Source organism: Lates calcarifer, linkage group LG2 (assembly GCF_001640805.2).
Source record: "Lates calcarifer isolate ASB-BC8 linkage group LG2, TLL_Latcal_v3, whole genome shotgun sequence".
In the NCBI taxonomy this organism is placed as follows: Eukaryota; Metazoa; Chordata; class Actinopteri; family Centropomidae; genus Lates; species Lates calcarifer.
Genome location: NC_066834.1, coordinates 3,180,767 through 3,196,931, shown reverse-complemented (window position 1 = coordinate 3,196,931; position 16,165 = coordinate 3,180,767). Strand labels below are relative to the sequence as shown.

The 16,165-nt window shown below is 41.0% G+C and overlaps 1 protein-coding gene across 2 annotated transcripts in view; it reads left to right on the top strand.

The window, feature by feature from the left end:
* Positions 1-2,812: 2,812 nt before the first annotated feature.
* The window catches only part of igdcc3 (immunoglobulin superfamily, DCC subclass, member 3), a 59,920-nt gene continuing 46,567 nt past the window's right edge, over positions 2,813-16,165 (top strand). Inside the window, exons 1-2 of one of the 2 annotated variants that reach the window (XM_018686321.2) lie at positions 2,813-2,935; positions 11,305-11,610. In XM_018686321.2, the coding sequence (XP_018541837.1) occupies positions 2,887-2,935; positions 11,305-11,610 (355 nt within the window). In that variant the 5' untranslated portion in view covers positions 2,813-2,886. Of the gene's footprint in view, positions 2,936-5,156; positions 5,471-11,304; positions 11,611-16,165 lie in introns of those variants that run through there. The other variant, XM_018686319.2, reaches the window with a different exon arrangement.

The window sequence follows — 16,165 nt, the reverse complement described above, 5'->3', positions numbered from 1 at the left end:
TGGCAGGGTTTCTTTTTTTTCTTTCTTTTTTTTTTGTCGGCGAAATGGTGTGTGTGTATGTGTGTGTGTGTGTGGTTGAGGTTGAGAGAGAGAGAGAGAGAGAGACTATCTATCAGGCATGCACAGACACATATTTATGAATCATGGTGATGAATCAGTTGGCCAAAAAAAAAAATCAAATCTTGGCCTGCAGCACACAGTCATACCTATCAGGTTACCTGTATGACCTTTCAGAGAAAAACAAACAGCAGAGGACAAACTAAAGTCTTCTAAATGATGAGGACATCTTGTGGCCGTTTCTAATACTGCACTCGTGTACTGAAAATAGTCTTACAATATGCTCTGCTTTGTCTTCTACAGTTACTGTGTGACAGGAAAGCTGTAACGAATAGTTATTAGTAGTAGTAGTAGTTATTAGTAGCTGAAAGAAGTCCATGATACCCACAGTTTTTATCAGTCATTAAATATCATAGCAGAAGCAACTAATTAAAAAAGGATCCAAGCTGAATTGTAGAGTAAAAAGGTCGGCACCAAAGCATCAGCAAACTCTTGTTTGTTTATTTTTCTCTAAATAAATCATGTTAATGGCAGTGGCTCATTCAGAAAGTCAAAGTAAAAACAACAGTAAAACACAGATAAGATAAGACAGGGGTTGTCTTTTTAGTAACTACGGTGTAAAGTAGTTGCTGGAGTGCAGATTCAGTTGTTGCACATGTTCATAGACCCTCAGACCATTTGAAGTGTAACCTTCTGGAAAAGACTTGCAGAACATGAGGAAAACTCATTTATTAACTATTTACTGCAGGCTTGATAGATTGTTGTAAAGCACTTTATCAATGTTGGCTTGTTAGATAATGAGAAAGGAATGGTCCTTTATTAATAACTTTATTTATTTTATCTGCAGACATGATGACCTATTGGAAAGTGAGTGTTTATTAATGACTTGACTGTAATGCCTCATCAGGAAGAGACATGGTAACCTGGTTTTTCATCATCTAACTGAAAAGTTGCTTTTAGAGCAATAGAGTGAATGATTTATTGACCATGAGTGCAGGTTTGGTTACGTCCTGTGTAAGTGGTGGTGGGTGCATCGGTTTTAGAGTATATAATAGTCCAATACAACCACACCACAAACCGAAGCCTCAGAAGTGGATCAATGCACATTACAAGTTTCTAAATCATGGCAGGGTTATTGTGTTGGATTTTTTACTGTATGTTGTTGTTCATCTTATTCTGTCCATCACACTGCAACTCTTACAACACTTGAAATTCCATTTTTCTCACAACATCACAAAAATGACCATTATCATCAGCAGCATAATCTTTCTCTCAGAGCAGCTGAGGATGTGCACAGACCAGCTCAACAACTCACAAACCACACTGGACCAATTAGCAGAGGTTAATGGAATGGCTGGCCTTTCTTGTTTGAAATGCCTCTCTCAGCAGATTAAACAAATACCGATGATGGCCTTAATTGATGTACATTGTCCCCAACCAAAATAACACCTGCTGTTTTCAGCTGATACTGAAGCTCTCTTCTTGTCTTAATGGAGGGACTGGCTACAAATCCCAAACTCCCTGAATAATAAACCAGTAGTGAAGAAAACAAAAAAAAAAAACAAAAAAAAAAAACATGCAAAATCCTCCTATTATTTACTAGCTTCACTGTCAGGGGTGCACTCAGACTCTTTACTGAAGTAAAAATGCCAGGATAACAATGTTAAACACAGTGTCACAAGTCCTACTTAAGTTTAAAACAATGAGTGAACATAAAAAGTAAAAGAACTCTGAAGAAAATGACTCCTGTGAGTGATATTGCAGCCTAAGACAATATTAGATTTTTTTAAAATAATGAATCAGTGTGTGTAACCACTGTCCAGCTGGTCAAGGTGGAGCCAGTTTTAACTATTATATACAGTTAGGTCATTCAGATAGGCTCCTGAGCAAATAGGACAAATAACATGAAGTGTTAAAGGGGATAGGAAAGAAGAAAAAATGAACAAAACAAACCATAACAACAAAAACAAAGATCTGCTGCAGACATTTGCATCATTTTTGACTTATTAGATTTATTTATTTTTCTTTTTTGTACATGATGGAGTAAACTGGATTTTGGTGGACCGCTTTTTGGATAAAGGATAAAAGACGTCACCTTTCTTTCACAATTTATTGATAAAACAGTCAGTCAATTAATTTAAACATTTGTCTAATAAATCTCTAATGAATTTGACCTCTGCCCGGCTCGTCATTCTGGTCCAAGACTTAAAAGCAGAGTGAGACATCTCAACTTTAATTGGATCGTTAGTGTTGTTTCAGTGTAAAATGTGTGTAAACAAGATTGACCCTCATAGGAAAACTGAGGCCCCAGGCCTGTACTACGAAGGGAGTTTAACCTACTCTGATTTGAAATATAAACATTCTATAAAGTGGTACACATTCATATTTCCCATCATTAATACTGCATATTTTGTTATTTGCATTATATTGTCTTTAAGGACAATAATGCCCCCCTCCCCATTTAAAGGATTATTGAAATCGATAATATGCAACACTAATGATGCTCAATTCTGCCGCTTGACTGTGAGGAAAAAAAAATTACAGATACAATTACAATCGCCAATATCGATTGGTTGTTCCACCTGTGGGGCGGTACTTAGGTAAAAGTAACACCGGTAACACCGAGTTAACCACGATCATAAACTGCTCGGAGCAGTTTAGAGACGCAGCGTAAATTACCATGGCAGCAGACTCCGGGTGAAACCTATCCATCTATCGTAGTACAGGTTAACCAGGAAGTTACGCCTGACGTCACTATGTTACTCCGGAAGTTACCCTGCTAAGCCAGTAACCTCGCTTCGTAGTAAGACCTCAGGCCTCTGTCCTCTGATGGTGACTGTGATGAACCTCCTGGCTTTAAATAAAGCGCCAGTAACAGGTTAGAAACCTCGCTTTTCTAACGCTCGTCCACGGCACATTGTAAAACAGAATGAGCGCCCAGCTAGCTCTGCTAGCGGTCGTATGCTAACACGCTAAACATTTTAACGGTTAAACGTTTTAACTTATTACAGTGCCAACTGTTTTGTAAATATACTGTGGCAGTGTTATGTGATTTTATCTGTCTGTTTGTTGTTTAGCCCTCCGAATAAATGTTGTTATTTTGGCCACATTAACAAAAACAACGTAAATGTAACTTAATGCTACAGCCTACATGTTGAACGCCAGCTAGCATGCTGGGTATGTTAGCTAGCATGGAAGAGGAAAGAGAATTTTATCGGTCTGGATTTTCTCTTAAGTAAGATAAATAACCTGTGGTTTATTGAACATCATCGATTAACACTGTAACAGAGTGACCGCACGTGTAACTATTTTAAAAAGGTGTGTTGTCAGTTTGCAGAATGATGTCATACAGGTGCATTAGGGAGAAGATTGCCCCTAGATTGACGCCTATTTATGAGGTTCATGTAATTTACCTTCATGGATGCTGTATAATAAGTGATATGGGTGATGGGAGATTTGAAGCACATCATTTTTCCACAAGGGGGAGCTCGAGTACAGCAAAACAAGCACAGCTTTATTGTTATTGAGTGTTAAAAGGTTTATTTATTATAACAGGTTCATTCCTAGATGGATTATAACACCGCAGACCTCTGCGCATAGACATGGGACATAGGAGGAAGACCCACTGATTGAAACTGACTTGTAATGGTCATTTTCTATCTTTTTGTACTTGCATTGCATCTCTTTGTAGGCTTTTTGAAAAAAAAAAAAAGAAAAATAGATGTAAAACCGACACATTTCCTGTCAGTGTTTACTCATTTTGCACCTCTTTGTTGTTGTTTGATTGACTTACCAGCAAGAAATATTTACAGCCACTTCATACAAGAGGTTCTGGGCACAGATCCAAGGCTCCCTTGAACCCTTGGGCCTGTGCCCAGCAGGCCTGTACAGTAATCCATCCATGTGCTCACTTACATTGACACTAGAAGCTTTAAATTACTGCACCAATACAAACTGTATTATCCCATTCTGTTGCTGTTATTGTTGTCGAGCACTCTGTCATTCAGCAAGAAACACTAATGTGATAATAGATTAATTGCTGTAGCCGTTTTTCAAACAGAAAAAATGACAATATCTTTCTGGTTTCTACTTCTCAAATATGAACATTTGCTGCTTTTCTCCGTTTTTAATATTAATAATCTTGGACTATTGGTCACACAAAACAAGGTGTTAATCAAAGACATAATGGGGCAGATTAATTGATCACGAAAGGAATCCATAGTAGCAGCATTAATTGTAATAGCCTAATAATACTGTTAATTTAGCCTGGTTACACAGATAAAACGCATTTTTATTAAGTGGAAGTACACTGACCATTGTATTATGTTTAACTTGAGATCTGAAGTACATTTTAGTTCCACTAGGGGGAGCTCGAGTACAGCTAAATAACCGCTGCTTTGTTTTAATTGGGAGTCAGAGGTCCCCCTTGTTTATTTATCATATCAGGTTGACTTGTGCTGAACCTTCAGCTTTAATAAAACACAAACACCACCACACGACATTTCATAACGTTGCTTTTATTGTCTCTTATGTTTTTTTAATGTCAAACTGTGCCTGTTTCTTCAAAATTACACGAACACCTGCCATGTGTTGGACAAAATGGTTTGTGGTGGCTGTTTTATTATTTATTCTCATTATATATTTTGTTCACACATGTACAGGCTTTGACAGAGTGAAGATTTGTTTGAGTTTCCCTGGTCATAATCTGTTAATTTATCCGGATTATTGTCAGAAACATTATCAGTGGCATTGTTACATCATAGTTCCGTTATTATGGTCATTGGTCATTGATAGCTTTTATTTATTGTTGTGATTAAGGCCATCACTGCTATTAGAAGTATTGTAATTACTGGCCTATATCTGTAGTAGTTTCAGTAAATAGTTGTTGTTTATTAACGTAGAAATCATGCAGTTTTTGCAGGTTTCTCATGCGTTGGGAGCGAAGCATTCAGCACTCGGCTCTTTTGTTCCGAGGGCAGATTCAGCGTGTGTGTGTGTGTGTGTGTGTGTGTGCGCGTGTGTGTGTGTGTGTGTGAGTGAGAGAGAGAGAGAGAGAGAGAGGAAGAGAGAGAGTCTGCCTTTGGGATACAGCAGAGTGAGTGAGGAGGAGAAGGAGAGAGAGAGAGCGGGATGCTGACAGATTCCTGATAGATGGTTAAAATGGCGAAAGCTTGTTCGACCTCAGCGAGCCACCAAAGTGTAGCACTGTAGGTCGGAACATGTAGTATCTGAGGCTGGATATTACCTGTGTGCACGCGTGTGTTTTTTCTTTCTTTTTTTTAACCCCTGTCTATTCACCACACGCTGTTTTCTGCAAGTGCTGGAATAATTTCTAGAAGTGTTTAAATGGCATCCACAAGGCTCCGCTGCCTTGTTCCTTGCTTTTTGGGAATACTCCTAAATGCTTTAATCGGTAAGTGGCATTGTTTTATCGTTGGAGTGGGCATTATTGCAGGGGGTGGTAGATTTGTAAAGGATAGCCGCTGTCAGTCTGCTGCACTCCGGAGCCTGGTGCATGTTGCAAGCAGCGATGAGCGTTGCTGACCAGTAACCCTGAACTTGGCCCCTCGCCGGTGTCCGTTAGTATTTGGGCTGTAAATGTCAGGGTGAGGACTGTAGAGCTGGAGCCGTGTGCACTGCGGAATTTTTACCTGTAGGTTCCTGAGGTACATGCGGATACCTATCCTCAGTAGTAGATGTTTAAAGTTTTATTTAGTGCTTTCTTCAGGACTTGAGATCTTCCAGCAGGCTATTTGTGTGGTTTCGCCACAATTTAAAATGCACAATGCGTTCAAATCTATATTGCTTTTGAGCTCTTGGATGTCCAGGCAGCACCGTAATAATACACGGTAGCCACGTGCAGTGTAGTCAGCAGAGTTTCTGAATTGCTCTCGTGTTTATTTTGACAGGAACACGATTTGAACGATGTGAGGAATGTTCCTCTGAAAGGCGTCCAGTTGTTGCGTTGAGAAAGTCACATCTCGTGCATTGCAGTAGTTAGAAGTTGTGCAGAAAATACTACTCAGTGATGGTGTCTGTGATCAGAGGTGGTTTTCTAGTTCTCCTCATGACTGCCTTTAAATCAGGCGTCTCAGAATAACATGAGGGATGCAGAATAATATCAGCTCATCCCATGTTATTGTTAATCACATGGTCTTAATGTCACCAGTTCAGCCAAGCGCTTTTCAAACTCACTTTATTAAACCACATGTTGAGATACAGTAGTGCTTGTAGGTCTAAATTTAAACCTACTGTTGCTTTTATCTCTTAAAATCGATGACTACATCCACTTGGGAGACCCATCTCTTCCAGATAAATTTAAAAAGTGACATGCTTTCATAAGCAGATGGAGTTTCATTTCATATCAGGGGATTTTTAAAGGTGATGGAGGATCTTGTCTGGTCAGTCCTCACAGCACACCGCCCTGTGCCTGAGTGAAATGACAGGGGTTATTGCTCTGAGGATAGATTAAAAGACTGTAGTTATTGCCTGCTGGGGAGAATATTTGTACAGATTAAATGTCAAGACTGTCCCTCTCCTCCTTTTCAAATTTTCCCTATTCGACCCATTGTTCACTATGATAGACAGTTTCTCTCTCTCTGTGAGGCCCCTTAATTCAAAGGCAGGAGAAAGTATTGCGTATTTGCAAAGCACACCACACAGGGACCCACAAAGGCCCCCGCTGTAATCATAAAGGCCAGTACACAGTGGTTCATAACATGTTGAGTCAGAGGAGTGGGAACAAAAACTTCAGAAACACGCCTCTGTGATGGATGTGATTCCAATCTACCCATCGCATTAAAGAAATGAAGCTTTTTCAAGTGCTCGTCTCCCTCTGAGATTAGATCCAGTTTAGATAAAGGTGCTTTTTATGACATTTTTAAATTAGTTAATATGAGTGACGGAGGCATCAAGACGAATCTCTGCATTAGATCTCTCGTGGACTGAAGAGCTCAAACCCTGCGGTAAAATGCAACAGATCTTTCAGAAGATGTCATCATTAGAAAGTCTTGGTTTATCAAAGAGGCTTTGAACAGATTGACAGAGTTAACTTGTGTCTGTCAGGCATCAGAACAAAAGGACTATCAAAAAATAGTGAGAATTAACTTTATGACTGTTTATGTCCCTGCTTATTAACTTTCCTATAAGCTCATTTATTTTAATCTAAAGCCAGAATGTATTTGGTTTATGGCTGGTAGGATTAGGACTGTTACAGAGAGATACTGCAGATGAACACTGTGAGGGACTCCAGCACATTGACTGGAGAAAATGGCCAAGAGAGGTGAACTGTGCAACAGCTGCTCGACATCTACTATCATGCCAACACATGGACTGTTTCTCAGCATTCTTGTGTTGCATTTTAATGCTGTGACCTATATTACTGTCATTTCTGTTTGATCATTACTGAGCTGCTGCTGTTACAACAGGGGAACACTTGAGAACTATATGCTCATGAGTATTAAAGGTAGATATCAAGAGTATTGATTATTAATTTATCAAACAGAAGGCTATAGGAGGAAATGCAACTATCAGTGCTGCATTCATCTTCCCCCTGGAGATATAATAAATATTGCTTTTTGGCCAAACATTATAGGCTTTACAGAAAAGGAATTGAACTGTCCTGTGGAGGTTCATTTTAATAGCTCCTTTATACTCAGGGGAGGTGGTGTGTCTCATTCTCACACACACACACACTTTATCTTATTGCAAGTGCAGAACTTTTGCTATGCATGCTGGAAGACGCTTTTAAAGGAATAGTTGATACATTTGTTGAGCCTGTTAAGTCTATTTAATACCTCGCCGCTCATGTAGAACACAGGAACATGTACGTCCATTTCTTTGAAGTGGAAATGCTGCTTCAGCTCTCCGTCTACAGTTGAGTGCAGTTAACAGAGGATAAATCCACAATCCTTGCTCAGTGTACAGAGCATTATTTTACATTTCAAACAAGCATAACATGATGCCACAGCAGTTTGGGAATGGAAAATCTAATAAGTAATTAAAAAAAATATGTTGTGTTTATTGTTATGGTGAACAAGAACGTATGGCCAAAGAGCTGCAACAGATGGATGCTGAGTTAATCTATAACTTCATGCTTCTCCTTTAACACTATGATATATATGTATATTATTTATAATTAATTCTTTTTCAAGCAAAAACACAAAATATCTGATGTTTTCCAGGATTTCAAAAGTGAGAATTCACTGTTTTCTTGGTCTTATCCATGGCCAGTCAGGGAAAGCTAAACCTTTCTGGATTCGTCAGACAAAACAAGACCTTTGATGACAACACCTTGTCCCCTAAGATACTGTGATGGTCACAGTTTTTTGGTCATCAAGAAAGTAATCGAAAATGATAATAATCACTTGTTGCAGCCCTAGGTGATACTAAAATGAAGCAATAACTTTCATAGGGCTATGATTTCATATCGTAACTCATTATGTCCTCACACTGCTGCTGTAAGGAGCCGGCGGTGTGTCCTAAGCTCACTTAGCTCTGTCAGATGTGCTTGTGTCTGTCAGTAGCTGATGTGCGATCCTCTCCTTACTGTTGCAGCAGTAAACCTTTGTGCCAGCCAGCCACACTTATCTGTCAATAGTAAGCCAGAGCATGAGCCTCACTTAGCCAACACTTGTCTCTGGTCTCACCCAGTAATCCCACATGCTAGTGTCTCTTTCCTCTGCATGAAAAAGAGCGTTAGTGTGTGTGTGTGTGTCTTTGTCCTTATCTAACCATGACAGTCCACGCCTGTATAGATTAATGTCTGTGAACATGTGTGGAAAGGCGTACTCTTGCAACCAGTCTCCACAGCTGTGCTGTCCTCTCCCTGTTCATACCCTCTGGATGCTCAGCATTCACAGATGACCTTAACCTGTGGAAAAATCCAGCCATCTTCTGCTTTCTTTTGTCCCCTTATCTCCTTTGACTCACTGGATCTGTCTTATGGTTCAGTATTTGTGTTCAAAATGATTTTCTCTGACCTTTCTCACACTGTTCTTTGTAACCTTCTACCCAGCCAGAGCTCAGAATTGCATTAGCCAGTTACTCTAGCAACATGCTTTATTCATTAGGAAAGCCACAGCGCAAGAACTTTCACATTGTTGTCGCTAATGGAGGGAACTGATTAATTGAAGGCACAAGGAAGTATATACAACATCAATAAAGCTGTTAAATCAACTCCAAATCAATGACATTGTAACACATTGAAAGCTGAACTGTCATTACCCTGTTTGCTGCAAGGCTAGATAACATTGACTAATGTGACTTGACAGCTGAAAATAAAAATTCTCCCAATATATTTTAGTCAATCTACACAAAGGAAGGTTGAATGTAAAACACTTTCATGTGCTTTACATCCATATATTTGTCCAGGAGCGTTCTGCTTAGTGTATAATACTAGCTTCATGTGTTGATCAAAACATGAAGTGTGGCTGGCTGGATGTGTGGCTGCAGGCTCTCTGTATGCTATTTTTCTTTCTCTGCTGGCTGCTTCCTGTGTGAAAACGTGATCTTTGTTGGACCAGAGGAAGTGAAAGCTCTGTGGCCGGCATCATTCTGGAGAGCAGCAGGCCAGGCAGCAGGATCCCTGCCTGCCAGTTAAGGGTTAAATATTTCTCCACCACCACCCCCTTGTTTTTCACAAGTGGTAGCACTGATGTCTCTCTGGTCCCATGGCCATTTTACTTACCGTGCTTGTTGAGTGAAAAAAGGGGAGGTGGAGGGGCCACATAAAGAAAGGATACAGAGCAAGAAGAGAGGAAGAGGAAATGTTTCTTTGCATTACACTGCGTATGTGATCTCCATGTCGGAGTGTGTCAGTGAATTCCTTGTCTGCACCTAAGGGGAAGTATTGCTTGGCTGGAATTTGAGGGACGAAGCCGGAGGTACTCTGTTTTGACCCTTGTGCTTTGCCCCCCCCCCCCCAAATACACCCGCACCTCCTCCTCTACTGCCCTCCCTCAGCCCCCCTCCCTCCAGATTCCAGGGCCTGGGGCAGAGACTGGTAGTGCTTAGTCCATCAGCAGCTGAAATATGATACCAAGAGAGCCCGCTAAGCTCCTCTTTTATAGTACCAAGTCAGGTCAGGCTGTTTACATCCTTTATTTATTGTCCCCCCCCTCCTCCTTGACCGTTGGAAACCACAAATGCAGAAAATCAGATCTCTCACACCATTATCAAGTGGAAAACATCACTACAAATGAATACGACTGATCTGGAGCTTTTAGTCACAGAGTATCACTTTGTGTTGATGGGTGAAAAAGAAAAAGACAACACAGAGACCCCGGTGCCAAAGTTGCTGCCACCAGTTGCTGCAACAACACACACATACGTGGCCTTATTACAAGAGAGCACATACTCTGGATGCATTCAGTGCAGAGCCTGTGAGTTCTCTTGTGATGGCTAACCTGGAGGTGGCTCAGTCAAGGCTTTTTGTTCATGAGCTATAAGGCCCTGTGCTCTCGGTGCCATCAACCGACATGAAAATAAGAGCAAAACAAACATGGTTAAACTTAAAAAATGTTTGATTGGACTGGGCTTGTGGTTGCCTCTTTGGTTTTGGAGACAGTCAGAGTGTGATATATAGTGTCTGTTTGCAATCTCTAATACATAAACTTATTTCCTGAAGAAGAAGCATAATTTGGTATTTTAACAAAATGTCATTTGAAACTGTTAGAAATGAGATACTGTGAGATGTCCCAGGAAAGCACGGTAGCATATATTGTACAATGAAAATGTGGCTGGAGGCTGATTTATATTGTTATTTTTGCATAGCTATTTTTGAGGTGACATTTTATTGCACAGTCGAGAGAAATGACAGGAAATGAAGGAGAGATGGGAAACTAAACGAAGAAAAAGCTACTAAGTGGACCTGGAGTACATTTTATCTTACCAAGCACCCACCACATACAAATGGTGTGCTTGTTCAAACACACAAATTCCAATGATATCTAATATGTTCATTTAATGGCAATAAAAGACAGAGTCTTGGGTCTGAATCCATCAAGTGTGTGCATTCCTGCAAATATATAAATCAGTTATCAGAGGAGAAAAAGGAGAAAATGATGGTGCTCCATAAAAGCTTGTGTTTGAATATTTGTCCCCACGTGAGCATGTAGATTTAATATAAAGAACCAAGAAGAACACATTATATTAAGCTCTTTAAATGACTATTTTGCTGTAGGAGGTGAAGAATGAACATTCATTCTTAACTATATGGTTACCATTTGTGTGTATTTGTCTCTTCAGGTGTGATGTGTGAAGCGGAGCTCTCCTTCACACTGGAGCCCAGCGACATTATTGCTGTACAGGAGCAGCCGCTCATGCTCCACTGCCAGGTGGATGGCATCCCCCCAATTACGACACAGTGGAGGCACAATGGCCTACTTTTAACTCAGGACCAGCATCACACCACCTTCATCAATGGCTCCCTCCTGATCGGTCACTTCCAGAAGACCAAATCTGACGGCTCGTCTGATGAAGGCGACTACGAATGCGTGGCTCAGAATTCTTTCGGGCTGGTGGTGAGCCGTAAGGCCCGCATTCAGGCAGCCAGTAAGTCTCTTCTTTTGGTCTTTTCATGTATTTTGAGGGCTGTATTTTCTTTTCAGGGAAGCATTAAAAAAGGTGGTGTACACAAGTTTATCATCTGATACTGTACATAACAATTCTGACTTTATCACCCTAAATTATCTTGAGGCCTGATTGTGTTGTCAGTATATTAAGAAATCATGATCAAACAATGCAGCTATACACAAACAGAAGCAGCAACCGCAGCCACTTACTTAAGTTTGATTAAGTTGTGATCCGTGTTCTCCACAAATGTAAACATTGAAATTGAAATTCCGCCTTAAGTAATCACATCTCAGTCCAGTCCCAGTCATCTGGGTATTGCTGTGCATGTAAATGTAGTTAATATCCCTGGCTGTGGATTCTTTGAGAGTAATGAACTTTCTGATGCTCATCTACAGTGCTGCTTAGAAATTCAAGCCTTTGAGTTTAGCATTTAACAAGCGTTCATGCTGGGAGTCTCCGAGCTGCTTTGTAAGAGCGCAATAAGCTCCAAGCAACCCAGCAGTCCACTCCCTGTTAGAGGCATCAAGATAAATTTACCCCGGCTTGAGCACCGTATCTCTTATTTGAAGTCGTTCTAGATCAACATTAAGTTTGCTGCATTGTTGCCATGGTTCATTTAACAACATTTTTATCATATCATAGTGAGACGGTCTGACTCTTTGTTGCTCCTCTTCTCTTTTCTCTCACACTCATACCATGTGTGTCAACATACTTTAAATGAAAGGCGTCAGGGATGCACACATTCTTCTGTGGACACGCTGAGGTGTTGCAGCAGAGACTTTAGTGATACTGTACTGTTCTGCACTGCGCTGAGTTAAGACTTTTTGAAGGCGCTGTTATGTATACTCTGTAACACAGAGATGGACAAAGGCTCGCAGAAGCCTGTTGATTCCCAGGCTAAGTGTAGACAGCTTACTGCTGTGCTGTTGTGGCCAATACAGCTTTTCCACTCAGTGGGATAGGGAGGTTAGCATGGACGTCTCACTGGCCGAAGGGAAAAGTCACATCATCTCAGTGGCTGGCGCTGTCAAACACATGCAACCTTTTAAGGCATCACTAAAGGGGTTTTTCTTTTCAAAGGTCAGATTGTAGCTGCAGTTTTAGCACATTTATTAAAGTCTGCATCAGGAAAAACCTATCAGTATGGTCGTCCTACCTTTAACTTCATGCAGTTTCTTTGATATAAGAAAGAGAAAACTGTTGAATTATCCTGATGATTTGTACTCCAGCAATGTACAGTATATTATTTAAAGGCTCGATATAGTTGTCTGAATCAGAGTGTTTCTGTTTAATTATCAGATCAGTAATTGAAAGCTGTTTGCAGGTTACACATTAACATTATTACGTCATTTTAAGGTGTTACACTGAAATGTATAACATCAGTGTGTAACATCAGCCTCACAAATCAGTCTTTTAATGTTGTATCCAGCTAGTTCAATACCATAAGAGCATGAAAAATACAGGGTTATGCAAGCGTAGAGCAATCCTCCATCACGCATGTGTTTCTGAAAAACTTTACCCTCAGTGGACGAACCTGACCTTGAGCACCGCTCAGACCTGCTCAGGTTCAACATCACTGATGTGGAATTATTCTATTGTGGCTCAGCTTTGCTCTCCTGCAGACCTTTTCCAGCTTTTCCTTTCAACTTGTGTTGATTAGGAAGGGACTGAGAGATTACTGAAAGTCACATTCTGACCCCTGACCCCTGATCTCTGACCTGTCGGGGCGAGGCGTAGAAATGACTAAAGGCTCTGCTATAACTGCTTAATGGAGTCTCACTTCTATCAAGGCAGCAAGAAGCCATGACTGTGAAAATAATCCTCCAGAGACCCTCAAAGGGACTGGAAAGATAAAAACATCTCACTATAAATGTCCCCATGTCACCCATCGTTGCCCACTAATACCTTCTGTATTTGAGGATTTGCCATAAAACAGTAATGTTGATCTTTTACTGTTGTTTTGGCCACCTATTGAGTTTTCATTGATTAGCAGTGTATGAAAAAAGATCCCGATTCCTTTAGAAGTCAAATTAATGGAGGCTTTCATTGCACCATTAGTTGTGGTAGTTGACTTCCTGTTTGACCCAGAGATCTTGTACTCTCCCTGTTGTGTCTCAGGTATAATGGCTTTCCCAACAGGCTGTCTCGAGAAGACTTTCCAGATGATTTTTGTATTACAGTAGATTCATAAAAATTATAATCATCCTTCGGTTCCCAGCTTCTTGCACTCCAGGTTCCTGCAGGCGTCTGTTCAGTGCAGAAGCGTTCCCCTGTTGACCAAGCCTCCATTTATCAGACTGTGAGGTATTCAGCCTTTAATATGAGGCCTTATAGAATCTTAATCTTCGAGGTGAACTATATTCTAGAGGGGTTTGGATAATCACTGCATTGGTCCATTTTATCCTCTTCTGGCTCACCAGAGTTCTGCCCTTGGCATGAATTATTTAGGATAAAGTGTTTTCATTTTGTTTTTGAAGAAAAATGGCCCAAAACAAGTAAACGCTCTCCTTACAAAGGTCGGTGACTAGTGTTTGTTTCTTTTTCTGTTCCAAGTGTTTGTTAATGTTGATGTTCTCTTTGTGTTTTTGGGGTAATTTGCTGTGTTATAGTCCCTCTTACAACAGAGCTCTGACTTGTACCACTGTGATGCAATGGGTGGTGTGATTACTGAAGTCTCTTTACAGCCCTCCCAGTGGATAAAGCCTCCATCTTACTCTCCACACTACCTCCCTCCATAAATTTCACTTTTTATTTGCTTGACAACCATTTGTGTGAGCTCACTGTCGGGGGCTGGTATAGGACGGACTCCCCGTTGCCCCTCTAAATCGGCAGTCGGTCCAGGAAACACTTTTTTCCTCCCAAATGTTATCTCTTTGATGGTCGGTTTCTCTCTCTCCATCTCGCTCTTTCCTCGGCTTCTCTAGGACCTCCTCATTAGCTTGGGCTCAGGAAGCTTTTCATCATTTGGATGAATGACAAGGCTGGTACAGTGGGACCCGGCCAGGGCTCCCGCCCCTCCCCCACAGCACACCCGCGTCACCAGGCAACACACCACAAAAGCCCCGTTACAAAATAGCTTTTAGGATCAATTGAAATGACTTGCTTTTGTCTGTTTGTCTGGAATTAATTGGAAAGAGTTTAAGCTTTTTTAGGAAATAATTTCTTTTTTCCCCCCAGTCCCATTCATATGGTGAGACTGTAATTGACCTCAGGGACTATTTGAAAAGATTTGCAAACACAGTATGAAGTGTGCTGAAAAAAGGCAAACTCAGAACAAACAAGATGAGGGTGAAAACACAAATAGTAAAAATACAATAAGTGAGTCTAATATCTGTTCATTAGATGTGGTATTTATTTTATAGATTGCTTCAGTGTTGATGTAGAGCCCTGGCTGCTGGATGATAATGTCCACCTTGTTATATACTGGAATCGTCATGGTGAATTGCACTGCCGTTATAATGGTAGACTTCTGAATGAGACTTTAATGAAAAAGAAGGACCCAGGGGGCCATAAAGGATGAAACGGGAGAAGACAGAGGATGCCTGTAAAAGTGTCTCAGTTTATACCCATGCCTCTCATTTGTGTGACTTTAACTCCTCTCAGGGGTGTAAATGTAAATGTGTGCAGTGTCGACCAGGCAGAGTCAAATGTGTTTCTGTGGCAGGAGATGAGAAGCTGCAACATGCTACTTTTAAAAGCTGTGTAGATAACTCGCCACTAGCAGCTACTCAGCCTCAGACAAGTGGTTAGCGAGAGTGATTTATGGGGAGCTCATGTTAGTTTACGCGAGAGTGTTTGTATGCGTGCGTGCGCGTGTGTTTGCAGGGTCGACGGTGGCTCTCCATCACCCTCCAACCTTCCTGTCCCCACCCCTTTCATGGCCTCCTGCCTGTGTGAATGTTGAAGCTCCATCCCTGCATCTCCTTGTAGCTCCCTTTGTCTCTGAGCCAAACCCCGCCCTCAATCCGTCCCCCTTCTACCCTTGCTCCTCTCTGCTCGCTTGCCTCGGAGCAAGTCATCTCTCTGTCATATAGATTAGCTAACTAAATGCCATAAGAGCTTGTTCTGACATTTAAACATGAAGCCTCTTGATGGTTTCTTTGAGTCCTTGCAAAATCAAAATGAGCTCTTGTATAAAAATCTATAACATCTAACATCAGAGTATTACTAACTTCATTTTTACCACAGTTGCCCACAAAGGAAATATGAGCTAGTCATTGCTGTATTCTGGTTCCTGATATCATTACTCTCATTGATATTCCTGTCTTGAAAACATCTCATTGTAGTAGTGCATATGGGCATAGCCTATGACTGCCCTGCTCCTTCCTTTGGGCAGGTATGTGGGCTGATGTTAAAGCAGAGTGTTCCCTCCTGCTGTGTGGTCAGCGCCCCTCCATCTGTCTGCCAGTGTGTCAGAAGGAGTTTTTTTTTTGTTTTTTTTTCCTGTACTGATGAGGTGGGCTGAAGGGATGAGAGCTCTGACCTCTGCTATGTAATTACACTAGAAACTGGTTTATTACTGTACACCTGCACA